Below are 20,700 nucleotides of genomic sequence, written 5' to 3' on the forward strand. Positions count from 1 at the left end.
CCTTTCCCATAGGGTCTCTACTACAACCACGTCTCCCTCCACAGGTGAGAGCTAATTGGTGGTATTGCTCCTAAGGGAAACCACATTTTTAAAAGCTGTTCTGGAAGCCTCAAAGCCTAGAAAACCCAAAGTAATGAATCTCTACTGAGATCACACAGTCACTCTGCAATCATTTCATAGCTTACTCTGCTTTTTAAAAAAGCTAGACTTGTTTCTAGTTCTAATCCTTGGCTACCTCATGAATGCAGAACACATCTAGTAAAATCTCCAGGCAAATACAGAAACCCGAGTCAATGTGAAATTATGACCAGATGTGGAAAAAAGCTCAGTTGTCACTCCACCACAGGCAGAGCTAGACAGAGGAGACAGACTGTAAACTAGGATCAAGGGAGCCATGATAGACTGACAGCAAAAAGAAGGAACAGTCCAGATCCAGGGCTAAGGAGTGGTCACAACCAGGCAAACACGCAAGAGAGGCAGCAAACGTGAAAACTAAGGTTATAAATCTACCTCAGGTAGGAGGTCCACTATATTCTTCCTGCTCAGGGTCCAAAGATTGGTTTCCTCGGTAATGCTCTCAGGGTCAGCGATGTAGCAATATGCTAGACCTGGAAGTTACTGACACTTCAGCCTTAAAAAAGAACCTGCAGGCTTGTAGGAGGCTGCTTATTGAGTGAAGAGAAGCACCAGCTCACAGTGCGGGGTGTGGGGGAACAGATCCACAGGCACAGCTTGTCTTAGGACGAAAGGCTCGCCAAGGAGCTTCTTGGCAGAGTTTGGAGGACAGCACAACCTGTAGAAAGAAATCATAATATCAGTTTGAGATAGCCTAATCCACCAGAGGGCAGACAGCAGAAGCAAGAAGAACTACAATCCTGCAGCCTGTGGAATGAAAACCACATTCACAGAAAGATAGACAAGATGAAAAGGCAGAGGGCTAAGTATCAGATGAAGGAACAAGATAAACCCCCAGAAAAACAACTAAATGAAGTGGAGATAGGCAACCTTCCAGAAAAAGAATTCAGAATAATGATAGTGAAGATGACCCAGGACCTCGGAAAAAGAATGAAGGCAAAGATGGAGAAGATGCAAGAAATGTTTAACAAAGACCTACAAGAATTAAAGAACAAACACCTAAACAGAGATGAACAATACAATAACTGAAACGAAAAATACACTAGAAGGAATCAATAGCAGAATAACTGAGGCAGAAGAATGGATAAGTAACCTGGAAGACAGAATGGTGGAATTCACTGCTGTGGAACAGAATAAAGAATGAAAAGAAATGAAGACAGCCTAAGAGACCTCTGGGACAACATTAAACACAACAACATTCGCATTATACAGGTCCCAGAAGGAGAAGAGAGAGAGAGAGACAGAACCTGAGAAAATATTTGAAGAGATTACAGTCAAAAACTTCCCTAATATGGAAAAGGAAATAGCCACCCAAGTCCAGGAAGTGCAGAGAGTCCCATACTGGATAAACCCAAGAAGAAACACGCCAAGACACATAGTAATCAAATTGGCAAAAATTAAAGACAAAGAAAGTATTGAAAGCAACAAGGGAAAAACGACAAATAACATACAAGGGAACTCCCATAAGGTTAACAGCTGATTTCTCAGCAGAAACTCTACAAGTCAGAAGGGAGTGGTATGACACATTTAAAGTGATGAAAGGGAAGAACCTACAACCAAGATTACTCTACCTGGCAAGGATCTCCTTCAAATTTGATGGAGAAATCAAAAGCTTTACAGACAAGCAAAAGCTAAGAGAATTCAGCACCACCAAACGAGCTCTACAACAAATGCTAAAGGAACTTCTCTAGGCGGGAAACACAAGAGAAGAAAAGGACCTACAAAAACAAACCCAAAACAATTAAGAAAATGGTAACAGGAACTTACATATTTATAATTACCTTAAATGTGAATGGATTAAATGCTCCAACCAAAAGACACAGGCTCGGGCTTCCCTGGTGGTGCAGTGGTTGAGAGTCCGCCTGCCGATGCAGGGGACACGGGTTCGTGCCCTGGTCCGGGAGGATCCCACATGCCGCAGAGCGGCTAGGCCCGTGAGCCATGGCCGCTGAGCCTGTGCGTCTGGAGCCTGTGCTCCGCAACGGGAGAGGCCACAACAGTGAGAGGCCCGCGTACCGCAAAAAAAAAAAAAAAAAAAAAGACACAGGCTCGCTGAATGGATACAAAAACAAGACCCATATATATGCTGTCTACAAGAGACCCACTTCAGACCTAGGGACACATACAGACTGAAAGTGAGGGGATGGAAAAAAGATATTCCATGCAAATGGAAATCAAAAGAAAGCTGGAGTAGCAATACTCATATCAGATAAAATACTTTAAAATAAAGAATGTTACAAGAGACAAGGAAGGACACTACATAATGATCAAGAGATCAATCCAAGAAGAAGATGTAACAATTATAAATATATACGCACCCAACATAGAGGCACCTCAATACATAAGGCAAATGATAACTAATAAGAACCTGCTGTATAAAAAAATAAATAAAATAAAATTCAAAAATTCAAAGAAAAAATATTCAGTTTGATAAACCAAGGAGAAACTACAGGAACACAATTCCTTAAAATTTAAGCCCTTCCTCTGTGTTCCCACAGCTATCACATTTAATGTAACTACCTGGGTTTTTTAAACCATCTTCCTCATGGGAGTATATAATCTTTTTGAGGCTAGAAATGAGGCAAAAACTGCTTATTATTCATCTCTGTGTTCTCAGTGTGTGACACAGAGTAGGGGTTCAATGGTGAATGGAGCAAGGGGCCTGAGTCATACTTTTCTGTATGATTTACACACAATAGGTTATTAATATATATATTACTGAATTATTCTACTGAAAACTTCCTAAGCAAATTACTTTTTCCCTTATCACAGGAAGTCAAGTAAAAATGAGAACAAAAATTCACCTATAAACTCACCATTCAGAGAAGAATACATGCTTCTAACTTTTCAGGATATATCTTTCCAAATATGTACATTTAAATTGGTTTCTTAAAGTGGAGTCACACTGTACATACTATACACACTGTTTTACAACAGCTTCTTCACATAATAACACATCATGAGCATCTCTCCACTATATGTAGTTACCTCACTTTTATTGGCTATATGGTATTTCATTAAATAAATGTAATGTAGCTTATTTATCTAATTCCTTGCTATTGGAAATGTAAGCTGTTTCTAACCTTTTGCTATTTCAAAAAATCCCTTCATGAATATTCTTATAGTTATATCTTTGCTTACATTTTTAGTTATTTAGAAGAACTGCTGAGTTGAAGGGCCTGTATGTTTTTAAGGCCCTAAGATATGTATGACTAAACCTTTTTAAACCTTGTTAAAAAAGGTTGTACTAATTTACACTCAAACCAACAAACCAGATGAGTTCTTGTTTCCCTGGCTAACACTCAGTCGTTTAAATAGCACTGTCCTATTCAAATAAGGAACAAGACAAGATATTCACTATCACTCCTACACTGGAACATCTTCTTATCCAATGTAATAAGAAAAAAAAAGTATTAGAAGGAGAGAGACAAAACTGCTTTTATATGGTGATCATATGGCCAGCTACCAAGAAAATGAAAGAGAATCAACTGGAAAACCTGTAAAACAAATAAAAGAATAGGTAGCTTGACACAAAATCAGCAATAACGAGTTAGAAAATATCATGAAAAAGGTCCCTGTCATAAAAGCAATAAAAACTTTACAATATCTTGTATTAATCTTAAGAAAAAAGACCTGTATTGGGAAAAAAATACGTGTTTATATTTAGAGAATTCCATAAGCCTAGAGTAATTGAAGAGATAGGTCACATACCTGTATAGAAAAAATACTGTAAAAGATTTCAATTCTCCTTAAATTAATTGGAATCAATAAATTCCAATCACAAGCCCAAAAGAATATTTTTGATAAGTTGATTCTAGAGCTCTGTTAGAAAATACATGAAAACGTTAAGAGCATATATCCTTTAACCCAGCAATTCCACATCAGGGATTTATCTAATAAATATACTATCACATACACTTATTCATCACATATACATAGTCATTGCAAAAATACACAAAGATATATGTACAAGGACATTCACTGCAACACTGTGGTAACAATAGAGTAGAAACAACCTCAAAATTCATTAGGATGAATGTCCCTTCAAAGGGACAAGTTAAATTATATATTTATGTAAGTTAAAACTATACAGCCTATTTTAAAAATTAAGTAGACCTTTAAGTACTGATGCAGATCCTACATCATTGTAGAACAATCTCCAAAATCTACTGTTAAGTGACAAGCATGGTGCAGAATAGTGAGTTTTTAAAAATTTTTTAAATTGAAGTATAGTTCATATACAATGTTGTGTTAGTTTCAGGTGTACAGCAAAGTGATTTAGTTATACATATATATATATATTTTTAAAATTCTTTTCCATTATAGGTTATTACAAGATACTGAGTATAGTTCCCTGTGCTATTCAGTAGGTCCTTGTTGTTTACCTACTTTATACACAGTAGTGTGTATACGTTAATTCCAAACTCCTAATTTATCTCCCCCACCACCACCGCTATCCCCTTTGGTAACCATAAGTTTGTTTTCTACGTCTGTGAGTCTATTTCTGTTTTGTAAATAAGTTTGTTTATATATCACTTTTTTAGGTTCCACATATAAGTGACATCATATGATTTTTTTGGCTTTGACTTATTTCACTTAATACGATAATCTCTAGGTCCAGCAGAACAGTGTTTATAGTCTGTTTCTATCTGTTTACAAAAGAAAGAGCGATGTACACACACACACACACAGAATATATCTGGTAGGCTACACAAGAAACTAGGAAGAGTGGTGACATCTGAAGGACTAGGAGCCAGGAATAAGAAGACTCATTATTCACTGCATGCACATGCACTCTTATGTACTGTTTTTTTTTTCCTACCATATGCACACACTGTCTTTTCAAAGTAACTTTTTCTTGCCTTTCTGAGGCCATGTTTATTGTTTTACTCAGTCTGAGTGTTAGCAGAATCCTAGGCTTACTCTTAATCGTTGCATTTTTTAATCTATTGTTTTGCAAAATAAATATTTTCATTTTATTCAAAAGTGAAACATATAAAGGTATATAGTGAAGTTTCTCCACACCTCTGACTCCCATCCCTGCAGTTTTCCCCCACCATAGATAACTACTATTATCAGTTTTTTGTTTTTGTTTTTGTTTTTTTGGGCCACACATCGCAGTATGTAGGACCTTAGTTCCCCGACCAGGAATCGAACTGGTGCCCTCTGCAGTGGAAGCACAGAGACTTAACCACTGAACCACCAGGGAAATTCTTTTTTTTTCTTAATTTTTTTCTACTAATCAGTTTCTTATAAAACTTACCAGTTTCTGTATGCATATACAGCAAATACAAATCAATATTCTCTTCACCTTTTGTCCGTTTTTACAAAGATAGCTATCATTATATCAACAATTCTGCATACCTTGCTATTTCTATTCAGAACCAAAATCACAAGCCACAAAAGAAAAAACAGACTGGACATCACCACAGTTAAATAATCTTGTGCTTCAAAGGATAATGTCAAGAAAGTGAACAGACAACCCACAGAAAAGAAAATTTCTGTAAATCATATATCTGATAAGGAACTTATATCTAGAATTTTAAAAGAATTCTTAAAACTCAATAATAAAAAGATGACCCAACTGAAAAATGGGCAAAAGATCTAAATAGACAGGTCTCCAAAGAAGATATATATAGGGCTTCCCTGGTCGTGCAGTGGTTGAGAGTCCGCCTACCGATGCAGGGGACACAGGTTCGTGCCCTGGTCCGGGAAGATTCCACATGCCGTGGAGCGGCTGGGCCCGTGAGCCATGGCCGCTGAGCCTGCACATCTGGAGCCTGTGCTCCACAACGGGAGAGGCCACAACAGTGGAGGCCCGCGTACCGAAAAAAAAAAAAAAAGATATATATATATATATATAAAAATGGCCAATAAACATATGAAAAAATGTTCAACATCATTAACCATGGGGAAATGCAATCAAAAACACAAGGAGGTACCACTTCTCACCCATTAGGATGTGTATAATAAAAAAGACGACAGTAGAGTTAACAAAGACGTAGAGAAATTGGAACACTCATATACCGCTGGAGGGAATTTAAGATGGGAGGCTGCTTTGGAAATAGTCTGGCAGTTCCTCAAAAGGTTAAAATAGGTACCATACGACCCAGTAATTACACTACTAGGTATCTACCCAAGAGAAATGAAAACATATGTCCCCACAAAAACTAGCACATGAATGTTCATAGCAACATTATTCATAAGAGCCAAAAGGTGGAAACAACCTAAGTGTCCATCAACTGATGAGTGAATAAATGTGGTATATATATCCATAGAATGGAATATTATTCAGCCACAAAAAGGAATGAAGTACTGCTACATGCTACAACACAGACGAACCTTACAAACATCATGCTAAGAGAAAGAAGCCAGATGTGAAGGACCACATTTGCAAAGAACTTCACTTGTATGAATTCTGCAGAATAGGCAAATCCATACAGACATAAGGTCGATTAGTGGTTGCCTAGGGCCAGGGGGTTGGGAAAAAATGGGAAGTGACAGGTGAGAAGTGCAGGGTTTCTTTTGGAGCGATGAAAGTGTTCACAATTAGACAGTAGTGATGGCTGCACAAGTCTGAGAATGTACCAAAAACCTTTGAATTGTACATTTTAATTAAGGTTGAATTTTATGATATGTGAGTTATATCTCAATAAAGTTGTTAACAGAAAATAACGTACCTTAGAGATCTTTCCGTATCAGTAAACAGAGAACATCTTCATTCTTTTTTATAGCAGCATGGTATTCCATTGTATGGATGTACATATTTGATTTAACTAGTTCCTCACTGATGGACTTTTAGGACATCTCATCATTTGCTGTTACAATATTGCAATCAATCAATCAATCAATGCATGTCATTTTACATGTGTGTCAGTATATTTGTAGGATAAAGCCTCAGGAATGGAATTACTGGGTCAAAAGGTATATATACATTTATGATCTTAATCTATATTGCTAAATTTCCTTCCATGGGATAGTGCCAATTTACACTCTGACCAGTAACTTTTTAGAATTCATGTTTCCCCATAGTATTGCCAACAGTGCATTATCAAACTTTGGAACTTTTGCCAACCTGAGATACAAAAAGTGGTATCTCAGGGTACTTTTAATCTGCATTTCCACTATAATGGAAGAGACTGAGCATCCTTTCATGGTTCATACACATTTATGTTTTCTTTTTATATCTTGCATTCATTCTTCTTTTGCGCTGTTGTTTTTCTTACTGATTTCCAGGAGTTTGTTAATAAATTAAGGAAAAAAGTTTGTAATATGAACTGCAAATTTTTTTCCAGTTTGTACATTGTTTCCTCTCTTTGCTTTTGGTGTTTTTTATCATGCAAGTTATTGATTTTTAAAACTGTTTTATTGCAATATCATTCACAGCTCAACCACTTATTCAGTTCAGTGGTTTTTAGTATATTCACAGGATTATGCATCTATCACAACAATCAATTTTGGAATATTTTCATTAACCCCTTAGCAGTCACTCCCCATTTCTCCTGAAACCCCCCACCCTAAGCCCTAGACAACCATAAATCTACTGTCTGTCTCTAGAGATTTGCCTAGTCTGGACATTTTCCTATAAACGGAATAAGTGGCCTTTTGTGTCTGGCTTCTGGATACCAGTCCCTTATCAGGTAAATGATTTTCAAATCTTTTCTCCCATTCTGTGGGTTGTCTTTTCATCTTTTCACTTTCTTGATGGTATCATTTGCAGCACAAAAAGTTTTTTTTAACTTTGATGATGTTCAATTACACACACACACACACACACACACACACACACACTTTCTTGTAGCTGTTCCTTGGGTCTTTGATGTTATATGTATGAAGGCTTTGCCTAACCCAAGTTCACAAAGATTTACTCCCATGTTTCAAGCTCTTACATTTACTTCTATAATCCATTTTGAATTCATTTCTGTGTATGGTGTAATGAAGGAGGTTTTGTTTTATGTAGCCAAATTTAACAACCTTTTATTATATGTCTTCTGAATTTTCATAGTTAGAAAGGGCTTCTGCACTCCAAGATTATAAAAAAAATTCTCTGATTTCCTAGGGTACATTTATGATTTCCCCTGTTTACACTTAAATCTCTTAACTCTTCTATAATTTATCCTGGTCTGCAACATGAGATGTAGATCCAATCTTTTTTTTTTTTTTTTTTTTTTTGCCTTAGCTACCCAGTTGTCCACCATCATCTATTAAATAGTTCATTTGTTCCCCCATTGATTTGAGGTGCCACCTTCATGATATGTATATAAAAACATTTTTAAACTGTATAATGAAAATAAAAATAAAGGACAACTGGAAGAGTATGCAGGAAAAGATAAGGAAATAAGTGTGAAAATATACAGGCCTCATGATTTTATTTTGGGTAGAAGCAGCTCTTTGACAACTTTCTCAATTTTTTCCCATGGGTACTGGTGTGTTTAGGTTTACTGTAGCTTCTAGAATTAATATTAGCCATTTGCATTCTTCCGGGAAATGTCCCATTTCATCTAGGTTTCCAAACGTATTAGGAAGGAGTTATACAAAGTACTTTCTTATATTTTTAAAAATTTCTTCATATCTATAGTTATGCTCCTTTTTCTCATTTAAGACTTCATATTCTTGATTAGGTTTACTTATCTATTTTATTTTCTTCTTCCAATAACACCTTCTGGTTTATTTGTTGAGTCTATAGGTTTTTGTTTTTTTTTTACTGGGGTGTAGTTGTTTTACAATGTTGTCTTAGTTTCTACTGTACAGCAAAATGGAGTTCCCTGTGCTATACAGAAGGTTCTTATTAGTTATCTATTTTATAAATATTAGTGTATATATGTCAATCCCATTCTCCCAATTCATCCCCCCATCCACTTCCCATCAGTGTCCATACATTTGTTCTCTATTTCTGTGTCTCTGTTTCTGCCTTGCCTTTGTAGTTCATTAATTTCTGGATTTTTAAAATGTTATTGATTTCTTCCTTCAGTTTTCGTTAGCTTTATTGTTCTTCTAGCTCACTGACTTGAAAGCTCAATTTATTTCCTTTTAATTCTCATTTGCTTCATCTAGGTATTTCATCTGTACTTTATTTATTAATTTATTTATTTTGGCTGTGCCACACAGCTTGTGGGATCTTAATTCCAAGACCAGGGCTTGAACCCAGGTCCTCAGCAGTCAAAGTGCAGAGTCCTAACCACTGGACCGCCAGGGAATTCCCTCATCTGTACTTTATACCCACCTATGTTGTTCCAATATTACAAAGCAATTGTGTTATTTATGTAAAAAAGAGAGAGAGATTACAAGAAGAAAACATTTCAAAAATCAAAATAATTGAGCAGGGCCAGAACTGGGAGTGAAGCAGAAGGCATTCCCCGTGGGTGCACAATTTAAGAGGGTGCCAAAAACTCAGTAATCAAGACAAATGATATCTTGATGCAATAATTTGGAAAGTCAAATTGTAAAATTATGGCCAGCAGGCTGGCTGCCTGCTTTCATAAATACAGTTTTATCGGAACTAGGGCCAGGACTAGAGTAAGGTGACTGAGGCATGGCTTACCAAGTACAGGAGTGGATCTCACTTTTTAAAAAAACTTAATATTTTGTTCACAGGTATTTTGGACAATTTAATTTCTGAAAATACTGCATTAAAAATGCATCTTGGGGCTTCCCTGGTGGCGCAGTGATTGAGAGTCCGCCTGCCAATGCAGGGGACACGGGTTTGTGCCCTGGTCCGGGAAGATCCCACATGCCGTGGAGCGGCTGGGCCCGTGAGCCATGGCCGCTGAGCCTGCGCGTCTGGAGCCTGTGCTCCGCAATGGGAGAGGCCACAACAGCGAGAGGCCCGCGTACCGCAAAAAAAAAAAAAAAAAAAAAAAAAAAGCAACTTGATTACTAAGATTTGGGGCATCCTCTTAAATTTTGTACCTGATGTGGGTTGCTTTATTTGCCTCATCCAAGACCTGGCCCTATAATTGACTCTTGATGACAGTATAATGACGTTTTTATTTCTTTATACTTCTGTACACTTTCCAAATTCTGCACAATAAGCATAACAATAAGGATTACTTTGACCATCAGGAAAAATTAATTAATTAATTTTTTGCGGTACACGGGCCTCTCACTGTTGTGGCCTCTCCGGTTGCGGAGCACAGGTTCCGGACGCGCAGGCTCAGCGGCCATGGCTCACGGGCCTAGCCGCTCCGTGGCATGTAGGATCTTCCCGGACCGGGGCACGAACCCATGTTCCCTGCATCGGCAGGCAGACTCTCAACCACTGCGCCACCAGGGAAGCCCAGGAAAAATAATTTAAAAACGAAGTCAAGACTCACTCAATGATGTTCCTTGTGATTTCACCATGGGGCTTGCAGGAAACAAAAACTAGTATGCGGATGGCCCCGTAGTTTCGAATGGCTTGAACCACCTGGTAATCTAAAGGAAGAAACACATTGCTATTAATATAATTAAACTATCATGGTCCAGGTTATCATAAACTTGCAACTGGCTGGCACATAGCACTGGTTAGGAAAAGAGGAGAAGCAGGTTCAGAGCCAGCTCACTGAGAGCAGCCTTAACATGGTATAGAAATGAGAGACCAAAGCTGGTGGACATCATGGGAATACCTAACTAGCTCTGTAGCAGGAAATCTAGTCATCCTTACGCAGTCCCGGCCCGGGCTGGGTTCACTACAGCAACAATTAACTGCCCATCTTCCTTTGACTTCAGTAGCTGTGGCAAAATCTTCTCTGCTCGACCAGTATGGAATTCACAGTTGGTGATGCCTGCAAAAGAGAGGCCCACGTGCCATAACTCAAAATGTAAGCCAAGCAGTTGGGGGTGGGGAGCTTCAGCTTTATAGAAACGTACAGAAAGCAGGGAGGGCTCTGCCATCTTCCCTTTAGATCTAACATACTTCTGCATAACAATGAAAGAAATGCTTTTGGAGCTGCTTCATTTTTTCCAATGCGCTTTCCCTTGCAATATCTCTGTAGGCCTTTCAGCTTGAGAGACTAGATGTGTTATTTTACAACTTAGTGACTCACACAGCACATAAGGACCTATACCAAGAAGAGAACCTTGACTATAACTCAAGTGCTCCTTCTGCTATATTGGAGGCTTTCACATGGAGCCTCAGGAGCTGTCTAGAAGTGAGGTAGAGGGGAAAGAAAATCTTTTTTCTATGTTGCAGTTTGGCCTAAGACTTTGTTCAAAGAAAAGGTCCTACTGCTAAAAATAGTTTGAAACCTATTGTATTGTTATGATGCCTCATGAGTCTAATGTCAAGAAGGCTCTTCTATATTATTCAAAGTTTTGCCAAGTTCCCTTCCTATCAGCTAGGCTTATTCCTTCCCTTAGGCTTTTTCCAGATAGAAACAAAAAGATTAGGGAGGGATAAATTAGGAGTTTGGAATTAACATATACACACTACTATATATAAAATAGGTAACCAACAAAGACCTACTGTATAACACAGGGAACTCTACTCAATATTTTGTAATAACCTATAAGGGAAAATAATTTTTTTAATGAATTTATTTATTTTTGGCTGTGTTGGGTCCCCGTTGCTGTGCCCGGGCTCCCTCTAGCTGTGGTGAGTGGGGGCCACTCCTCGCCACAGTGCACAGGCCTCTCATTGCTGTGGCCTCTCCCGTTGCGGAGCACAGGCTTCAGTAGTTGTGGCTCGCGGGCTCTAGAGTGCAGGCTCAGCAGTTGGGGCGCACAGATCCAGCTGCTCCGCAGCATGTGGGATCCTCCTGGACCAGGGCCTGAACTCGTGACCCCTGCATTGGCAGGAGGATTCTCAACCACTGCACCACCAGGGAAGCCCAGGGAAAATGATTTGGAAAAGAATATATATATATACATATATATATATATATGTGTATATATATATATATAACTGAATCACTTTGCTGTATACCTGAAACTAACACAACATTGAAATCAACTATACTTCAATTTTTAAAAAAAAGAAAAAAAAAGGGGGACCTCTTTTAGAAAGTCATCAGGATCCAACTCTGAGCACTCCAGAACACCTTCCCTTCCTCCCCAGTCATGGATACAGTAGATGCCCTTTCCCACACAACCGTTCCCATAGTACAGAACAACTACAGCTCTTAATTTCTCCCCAGAATGTGAGCAGTGTACCATTGAAGGCTACAGTCCACCTGGCATCCTCTACTGCCTGCTCCACCAACTCAATCCCAAGGACCTAGGAGGTATACTGAGCCAGAGAGAGGCCAATCACACCTGGGGAAGTAGGAGAGAATAAGAGGAGGGTATTTTATGGTATTACCAATGAGGTTATGCCTGCACCACTATCACCACCTCCCCACCTCGGCTGCAAGGGCCCTGGGTGCTGCGTGGATGGTGTTGGGGAGATAAGCTGCATGTTGATTCTGCCCTGGGCTGCCACTTGCCAGTTACACAGCAGATGTCAAGGAGGATGGTGTTAGAGTTCACTCCACTCAGCTCCCCCATAGTCCGATACAGTATCTCTGCACCAGCAATGTTAACCTGGAAAAAGGCATCTGGAGAGATGCAGATCTTCAACCCCAGGAGATCTTCAAAGATGTGGGGTTCCCCAAACAGGAGCTGGTAGGGGGACTGCTGATGGCTGCAACGGGTCGTAGTGCTAGAAAAGAATAAAAGAAGAAAGCACCTTGGAATGGCAGACCAACCTATCTCTAGTGGTTGGTTGGAGAGGGAGGCCCCAGCATCTCAGCTAGGAGACAAAGCCTCCATGGCATGGCCCTGAGAGCTCTGGAGGAGTTTCCCTCTCAGGGGATGGAGGTACATGCAAACACTTGGTCATCAGCGGCGCTGCCTCAGTAATCCACAACCCAGACTATGGCAAGCCATCAGACTGCGGCTTGCTGTTGGGCTGTCCCAGGTTTACCTTTCCTGGAAGTAAAGTGATGTCAAGTCACAGACTGCTCCTGGCCCTTTGGTGAAAAACTTCTTTACAGTCTCCTTCTGAACACAGAGCTCCTCCTGCCCAGACCACAAAATCAGGAGTCAAGCAAAAACCCACCTCTGACAAATTTTCTCTCCAAGCTCTATGGTAATCAGCCCTGCAGTAGTCAGACAAGAAGGCACATTACTCAAATCCTATTATAGATAACACTTAAAGCAATGTTCTGTAGGACCAAAAAAAAAAAAAAGCTATTTTCACATCTCAGCAGAAGCACTCCTTTGCTTATTGGCTTTTGACAAATGCTATACAACAGACATGGCACTTTCTCTGGTTTGAGCCTCTTTAATAGTTCTCTAAAGAAAGTGTGAGAGTTATTCTTGTTGTAACCTAGGAGCTAAACTAAGCTTTTGTCCCATCACAAACAAGCAATAACCTTTCAATTCCTTTCACACTTCTCTACTTCAAATATCCCATCCACCCATCCAAACACCACCTCAGAAGACACACGTCCTAAGAGAAAGGAAAGAAAGGGCACGGAACAGAATGAGCACAGTAACTAAATCCTTTCTTCAAGTTCTAAACGTTTTAAAATTCTTACGTCACTACAGAGAGCCCTATCCATCAGCTAGACACAAGGACATATGACAATAAACTATGTTGGAGCTATAGAGTTAAAAGGCCAGGAATCAACGACCTGGGTTCAAGCCCTATAGCTTTGCTATTTACTAGCTCTTTAACCTTGCGTACCTCTATGCCTCCATTTGCTCAGCTGTGAAATGAAGGGAACAATACCTCTCCCTCTCCAGCCTACTTCACAAGTTGCTTGAGATGATCACATAAGTATTAGAATATTTTGATACAGGCATGTTTGAAAGCTCTAAGTGTATTACAAATGTAAAAGTATTATGTAGATTATGAAATTCTGACCATATTCTAGTCTCTATTAAATTGGCTTCTGGAATTAGTAGAACACCTAATAAGTTCTGTGGGCAAAGTTCTTGTGAAAATCCTCAGGAGTCCTCACATGATAATTAACTTGGTAACCTAGCCTCAGTCTCTTTGGTTTCATTATGCCAGCAGCATGGTTAACAGGATCCTTGCCATCTCCTCATCATCATCCCCAACCCTTCTTTCCAACCCATACATTCTATGGATGCATTGTTTCTGCTATCTTCCCTGAAACCTCCAAATACCAACTGCAGCATATTGATAGTAAGGGCTGCTATAGAAGCTGTTCCTTATCATCCTTTGAGTCTCACCTGCCTTAATTCCTGGGGATGGAAAGAGATGATGGCCATTGTGTGCCCTTGGCTATTGGTGTGGGCTATGAGCTCACGCCAGTACCCACCTTCACGAAACAGAAGGCAGGGCTCCAATGGGGACTGTTGAAGGAATACTTCGTAGTACTAGGAAGAAAACAGTACTGTTACACAGGCAAAACTAACAAAGTTTGACAGCTCATTATTCATGCTGAGCGACTGTTACGGGCTGAAGCGTATCCCCCCCTACACACAAATTCATATGTTGAACGCTTAGTACCTCAGAATGTGACCAGATTTGGAGACGAGGTCTTTAAAGATGTGTTTAAGTTAAAATTAGGCCATTAGGGTGGGTCCGAATGCTGTGGTTTCAGTTGGCCACGCTGCTACCCCAGTGGGCCCACCACACCAGTGGGCCTGGAGGACAGTATCAACCCATAGAGGATTATTCTCAAGCCTTAAAATTTAGTGGAATTTGCCCTGCTAGGTTTCAGATTTGCTTGGGACCCAAGACCCCTTTCTTCTTTCTGATTTGTTCCTTTTGGAATGGGAATGTCTATCCTATGCCTGTCCTACGATTGTATTTGGGAAGCAGATAATTTGTCCAGCTTCACTGGTTCACAGCTAATTCTGTCTTAGGATGAATTATACCTTGACTGATACCTCTCATCCACACTTCATTTAGATGAGATTTAGGACTTAGAGTTGATGCTGGAATGTGTTAAGAATTTTGGGCTGTTGGAATGGGGGTGAATGTATTTTGCATGTGAGAAGAACATGAATTTTGGGGGTCCAGAGGAGAGTGTTGTGGGCTGAACTGTGTCCCCCTAGGATTCATACATTGAAGTCCTAACCCCCAGTACCTCAAAATGTGACTGTGTTTGGAAATAGGGCCTTTAAGTAGGTGATTAGTTAAAATGAGGCAGTTAAGGTGGACTCTAATCCAATCTGACTGTTGTCCTTATAAGAAGAGGAAATTTGGATACACAGAAACATCAGGGATGTGCACGTGCACAGAGGAAAGCCCACATGAGGACACAGCAGAAAGGCAGCCATCTGCAAGCCAAGGAGAGAGGTCTCCGAAGAAACCAAACCTGCTGACACCTTGATCTTGGACTTCCAGCCTCCGGGACTGTGAGAAAATAAGTTTATGTTGTTTAAGCCACCCAGTCTGTGGGATTTTGTTATGGCAGTCCTAGCAAACTAATGCAGTGATATAAGAAACATGATCACTGCCCTGCAACCTTACTGAGGGATCCTATCCATGACAGCCCAAAAAGTATGTTCCATGAAGGCTCAGAGTTGTATCCTGAGTCTAGCGCATAACCAGTGCTCAATAATTATTATTGAAAGAAGTTATGAAACAGCAAAGGTATCTGTATGAAGAATTTCAGCTTGTTGTGTACACAGCGTGGAATACAATAATCATCCATTTCTGTGAATTCCTCCTGGCAGCAATTCCTAATATACTACTAAGCTGCTATAATTCCATTCTTACTTATAACTTCCTGATGTAAGCCCATTGTTTCTGTATTTCTTCATATAACCAGGTGCCAACTAGCTTAGTTGGATCCTTCATCTTCCCCTGGTAAATACAGGTCAAAAGCAATCCTGATTCAGTGTTGAGATATCAGAAATCCTTAAAGCCAAACTTCAAACACAAGCCAGTTGCTGCCACAACAGGACACACTATCTGATCTACTAGGTCCTCTTGTTTTCATAATGCATGGGTTCTGGATCCACTGCATTTTCACACAAACCCAAAATAGTGCATGGAAGGGAGAGTTACACCAAAAAACAGTGCCACTTGAGAGGGTAAAAATCAATTAAGGGTGCACTTGACCACTTCTGCTATAATTTCATATAAATGCAACATAAGATGCTTAACTATACTTATACTGAACAAATTTTTCCAAATTTTGAAGTTGGTGATTTAAAGAAAGACTGGTTCAACTGTTGTTTACTTGCTGGTTGGAAAGGAATGTTTTCTGGAAGAAGATTCAAATGTCTTTGAGGTCCTAGAAGGATGGGAACTGAAAAACTGAGTCTGACCTGGAAGATAATGGGTAAGTAAATATGAAATACAGCTTCTCCACTGTATGAGCCAAGGCTTTGGTTTCTTCATTTATAAAATAGAGCCTGAAACTCCTATTCTTACATGGGAATGCCTAAGCATCATATTGCAATATACAGTTGACCCTTGAACAGCATGGGTTGGAACTGTGTGGGTCCACTTACATGTGGATTTTTTTCAATAAATATGTACTACATTACTACACAATCTGTGGTTGGTTGAATCTGGGGTTGGTTGAACTCGAGACATGGAACTGCAGATATGGGAAAACCAAGGATATGGAGGGCCAACTACAGAGTTATAGGTGCATTTTCAACTGTGCAGAGGGTCAGCGCCCCAACCCCCATGTTGTTCAAGGGTCAACTGTATCAAATCAACACACTGTACACCCTAAACTTACACAATGTTGCATGTCAATTATACCTCAATAAAATAAAATTTTTAAAAAGAGTGAAAGGGCCTTCTGGTTCAAATAACAGACTATTCCTCTTTAAAATCCTACTAAAATGAAATAAAGGAATAAAAAAAGACATAAACGTACTTAAACTCATTGATCCACCAATTCTCCCTTCTCTCTCTCTTGCATCATTTTCCTCCCTCACTACTGGATCATTCCCATCAATACACAAGCATGTTCTTCTAACTCTCCCACCTTTAAAAAGAAAAGTAACCTTCTCGAACCCACTTTCCCCTCCAGCCACTGTTCCATTTCTCCGCTCCTCTTTGTAGCAAAGCTCCTCAAAAGAACTGTCTATATTCACTGCCTCCCATTCCTCTCCTTCTACTCACCCACTCAAATCAGGTCCCCACCACTCCACCTAAACAGCTCCCATTATGGTCACCAACGACCTCCGTGTCATGCAGTTCAAAGGTCAATTCACACTCCTCATCTTACTTGACCTACTAGCAGCACTGGCACAGCTGATGAGCCCCTCCTCCTCAGTTCACTGTCTTCACTAGGCTTTCAGGATCCCACACTCTCCTGGTTTCCTCTGACCTCACTGGCTGCCCCTTCTCAGTCACCTTTACTGGTTCCTCTTCTCCTCCCAGACCTCTTAAAATGGGAATGCCCCTGGGTTCAGTCCATGTTCCTGTTCTCTTTCTATCTACTCTCACTCCCTTGGTCATCTCTTCCAGTCTCATGATTTTAAATAACATCTACATGTTAACAACTCCAAGATTTCTAATTCTTGAACCTCATCCTAACAGATCTAACTACCTATTTAACATATCTACTCAGATGCCTAATAGGTATCTCAATGCAACATGTCCAAAATTGAGCTACTAACCTCCCCCTGCTCAAATCTGCTCTGCCACAGCTTTTTCCATTTCCGTAGATAGTAACTCCACTGTTCCACTTTCTCCTCCCAAAAACCTAGAGCCATTTTTCACTCCTCTCTTTCTCTTATACCTTTCACTCAATCAATCAAGAAATCCTGCAGTTCTGTCTTCAAGATATATCCACCTCCTCTGCTGCTCCCACTGGGCTATATCACCTCACATCTGGATTACCACATGAGCCTCCTAACTAGTCTCTCCCTGCTTCTACCTTTCCCTGCAACAATCCATACACAATATAATAGCCAGAGTGATCCTGTTTAAAACCTAAATCATATCATGAGATGCCCGCCCCCCAATCAAAACCTCCAACAGCTCAGAATAAAAGCCAAAGTCCCAACAATGACCTCTAAGGCACTACACTATCTGGTCCCCATTAACTACCTTACCTCTTCTCCTATTACTCTTCTGAGTCTACCTTCAGTTCCTCCAGAAAGCATGCCATACTCCTACCTTAGGGCCTTTGCCATGGCTGTTCTCTTTGGCTAGAATGCTCTTCCCTCAGACCTTCACATGGTTGACACCCTCATTTCCTTTAAGTCTTAATTCCAAAGTTTCTCAACCTTGGCACTATTGTCAATTCTGTGTTGTGGGGGGCTGTCCTCTGCACTGCAGGATGTTTAACAGCATCCTTGGCCTCTACTCACTAGAAAGATACCAGTAGCACCGTCCAACTATCCCCCAGTGGTGACAACCAAAAATGTCTCCAACATTGCTAAATGTCCCCTGTAGGGCAAAACTAATTCCAGTTGAGAACTACTGCTTTATTCAAATATCACCTTCTCAATGAAGCCTACATTGATCCCATTTAAAATTACAACCCGCATTTCCCCCAAACTTATGACTTCTCATCCTCCTTATCCTGCTGCATTTTCCCCAGGGCATTCGTCTTAGTCTGTTTGGACTGCTAAAACAAAAGTACCATAAACTGGATGACTTATAAACAACAAAAATTCCTCAGTTCCGGAGACTGGGAAATCCAAAATCAAGGTTCCGGCAGATTCAGTGTCTGGTGACAGCTTCCTCAATGACGGCTTCTGTCTTTTCACTGGAACCTCACATGGCAGAATGGACAAGCTAGGGGCTTCCCTGGTGGCGCAGTGGTTAAGAATCTGCCTGCCAATGCAGGGGACACGGGTTTGAGCCCTGGTCCGGGAAGATCCCACATGCCACGGAGCAACTAAGCCCGTGCGCCACAACTACTGAGCCTGCGCTCAAGAGACCATGAGCCACAACTACTGAGCCCACATGCCACAACTACTGAAGCCTGCGTGCCTAGAACCCATGCTCTGCAACAAGAGAAGCCACCACAATGAGAAGCCCACGCACCACAACGAAGAGTAGCCCCCGCTCACCACAACTACAGAAAGCCCGTGCACAGCAACGATGACCCAACACAGCCAAAAAAATTTTAAAAAACAAACAAATAAATAAATAAATAAATGAAAAGAATGGACAAGCTAGTTCTCTGGGTCCTCTTTTATAAGGGCACTAATCCTAATCATGAAGGCTCCACTCTCATGACCTAAGCACCGCCCAAAGGCCCCAACCTCTTAATACTATTACCTTGGGGGTGAGGATTTCAACATATGAAATTTGGAGGGACAGAAACATTCAGACCAGCACTGCACTTATCACCTTCTAACATATTATATAATTTACTTTATTATTTTTTTTAAAAAATCTGTCTCCCCCCACTAAAATATAAGTTCCACAAGGGAAGGGATATTTTCTTCATTATTGTATCCTAAGCACCTAGAATAGTGCCTGGCATTTGTAGGTACTCAATTGTACTTGTTGAATGAATAAATGAAAGAAAGAACAGAGATAATGGGAGAGAAGACAACAAGAGCAAACCAGATAAAAGACTGGAATGGCAACTGACTTAGCAAGATGAAGGAAGCTACATCCGGATTGCCTACAAAGGGGGATCTGATGAGAGGTAAGGCTTATCTGCTCCACACAAGCCTGGAAAGGCTCAAACTTGAAGTGCAAGGAGATAGAGATGGGATAAGGTACAGGGCTTAAAACAGGGTTTGGTTGAAAGTCTGGACATAAAACTGGTAAACAACCTCATCCTACCAAAAACCTCTATCCTTCTGTAGCAGGAGGTTGGGGATGTTTTTTCCCTTAGGAAAAAATGAACACACAAATACCAGGAAATACCAGGCGGAGTGGTGGCACAGGGGTGGAAACAGGAAGATTCAATGTAAATTCTCTCAAGAAACTGAATAGTCCCAGAGTAATGATCTCCCGAGAGAGATATGGGCCCCCACCCACAAGCACCAGCAGTCAAGCCAAGAATCAACAAACCCACTCAAGCTGAACTGCCAATCAATTTAAAGCATCATGCTTAAACATGAACGGTCAGGCAACTACCACCAGCTACTTGATTAAAGCCTTCATTGCAAAAGACAATACCCAAAACAAACAGGGGAAAAAAATCCCTGAAGGAAGCAGACAATTCAAAAAACAGGAAAAAGGGCTTCCCTGGTGGCGCAGTGGTTGAGAGTCTGCCTGCCGATGCAGGGGACACGAGTTCGTGCCCTGGTCCGGGAAGATCCCACATGCCGCGGAGCCGCTGGGCCCGTGAACCATGGCCGCTGAGCCTGCACGTCCGGAGCCTGTGCTTGCTCCGCAACGGGAGAGGCCACAACAGTGAGAGGCCCACGTACCGCCAAAAAAAAAAAAAGGAAAATAAAGGAAAAAGCAAGATTAAAAAAAAAATATATATATATGTGTATATATGTATTACATTATTTTAAAAAAAGAAGATGCTATACAAAAGGAACAATCAGAGAACAAGCAAAAGCTTTTGAAAATTAAAAGGTGGTAGAAAAAAAGTCAATAAAAATGTTGGCATTTATTTCAAGAAAATTTCACAAAAAGAAGAACAAAAGGGAAAAGAGATGGAAAATAGAAGAGGAATGAGTAGCAGATTACAGAATCAATTCATGAAGTCCAAAATCCAAATAATAGGAGGTATAGAGAGAACA

General features: G+C 40.3%; 1 protein-coding gene across 1 annotated transcript in view; it reads right to left on the reverse strand.

Moving 5' to 3' along the window:
• The window catches only part of TRMT2B (tRNA methyltransferase 2 homolog B), a gene marked incomplete at its 5' end in the record, with an annotated part of 85,884 nt that overhangs the window by 51,624 nt on the left and 13,560 nt on the right, over positions 1–20,700 (reverse strand). Inside the window, 8 exon segments of the mRNA XM_079910990.1 lie at positions 511–793; positions 10,449–10,568; positions 10,778–10,898; positions 12,265–12,328; positions 12,332–12,366; positions 12,537–12,751; positions 13,016–13,110; positions 14,293–14,439. Of these exon segments, the coding sequence (XP_079767116.1) occupies positions 667–793; positions 10,449–10,568; positions 10,778–10,898; positions 12,265–12,328; positions 12,332–12,366; positions 12,537–12,751; positions 13,016–13,110; positions 14,293–14,439 (924 nt within the window). The 3' untranslated portion in view covers positions 511–666.

Source organism: Stenella coeruleoalba (assembly GCF_951394435.1).
Source record: "Stenella coeruleoalba genome assembly, chromosome: X".
NCBI classification, from domain to species: Eukaryota; Metazoa; Chordata; class Mammalia; order Artiodactyla; family Delphinidae; genus Stenella; species Stenella coeruleoalba.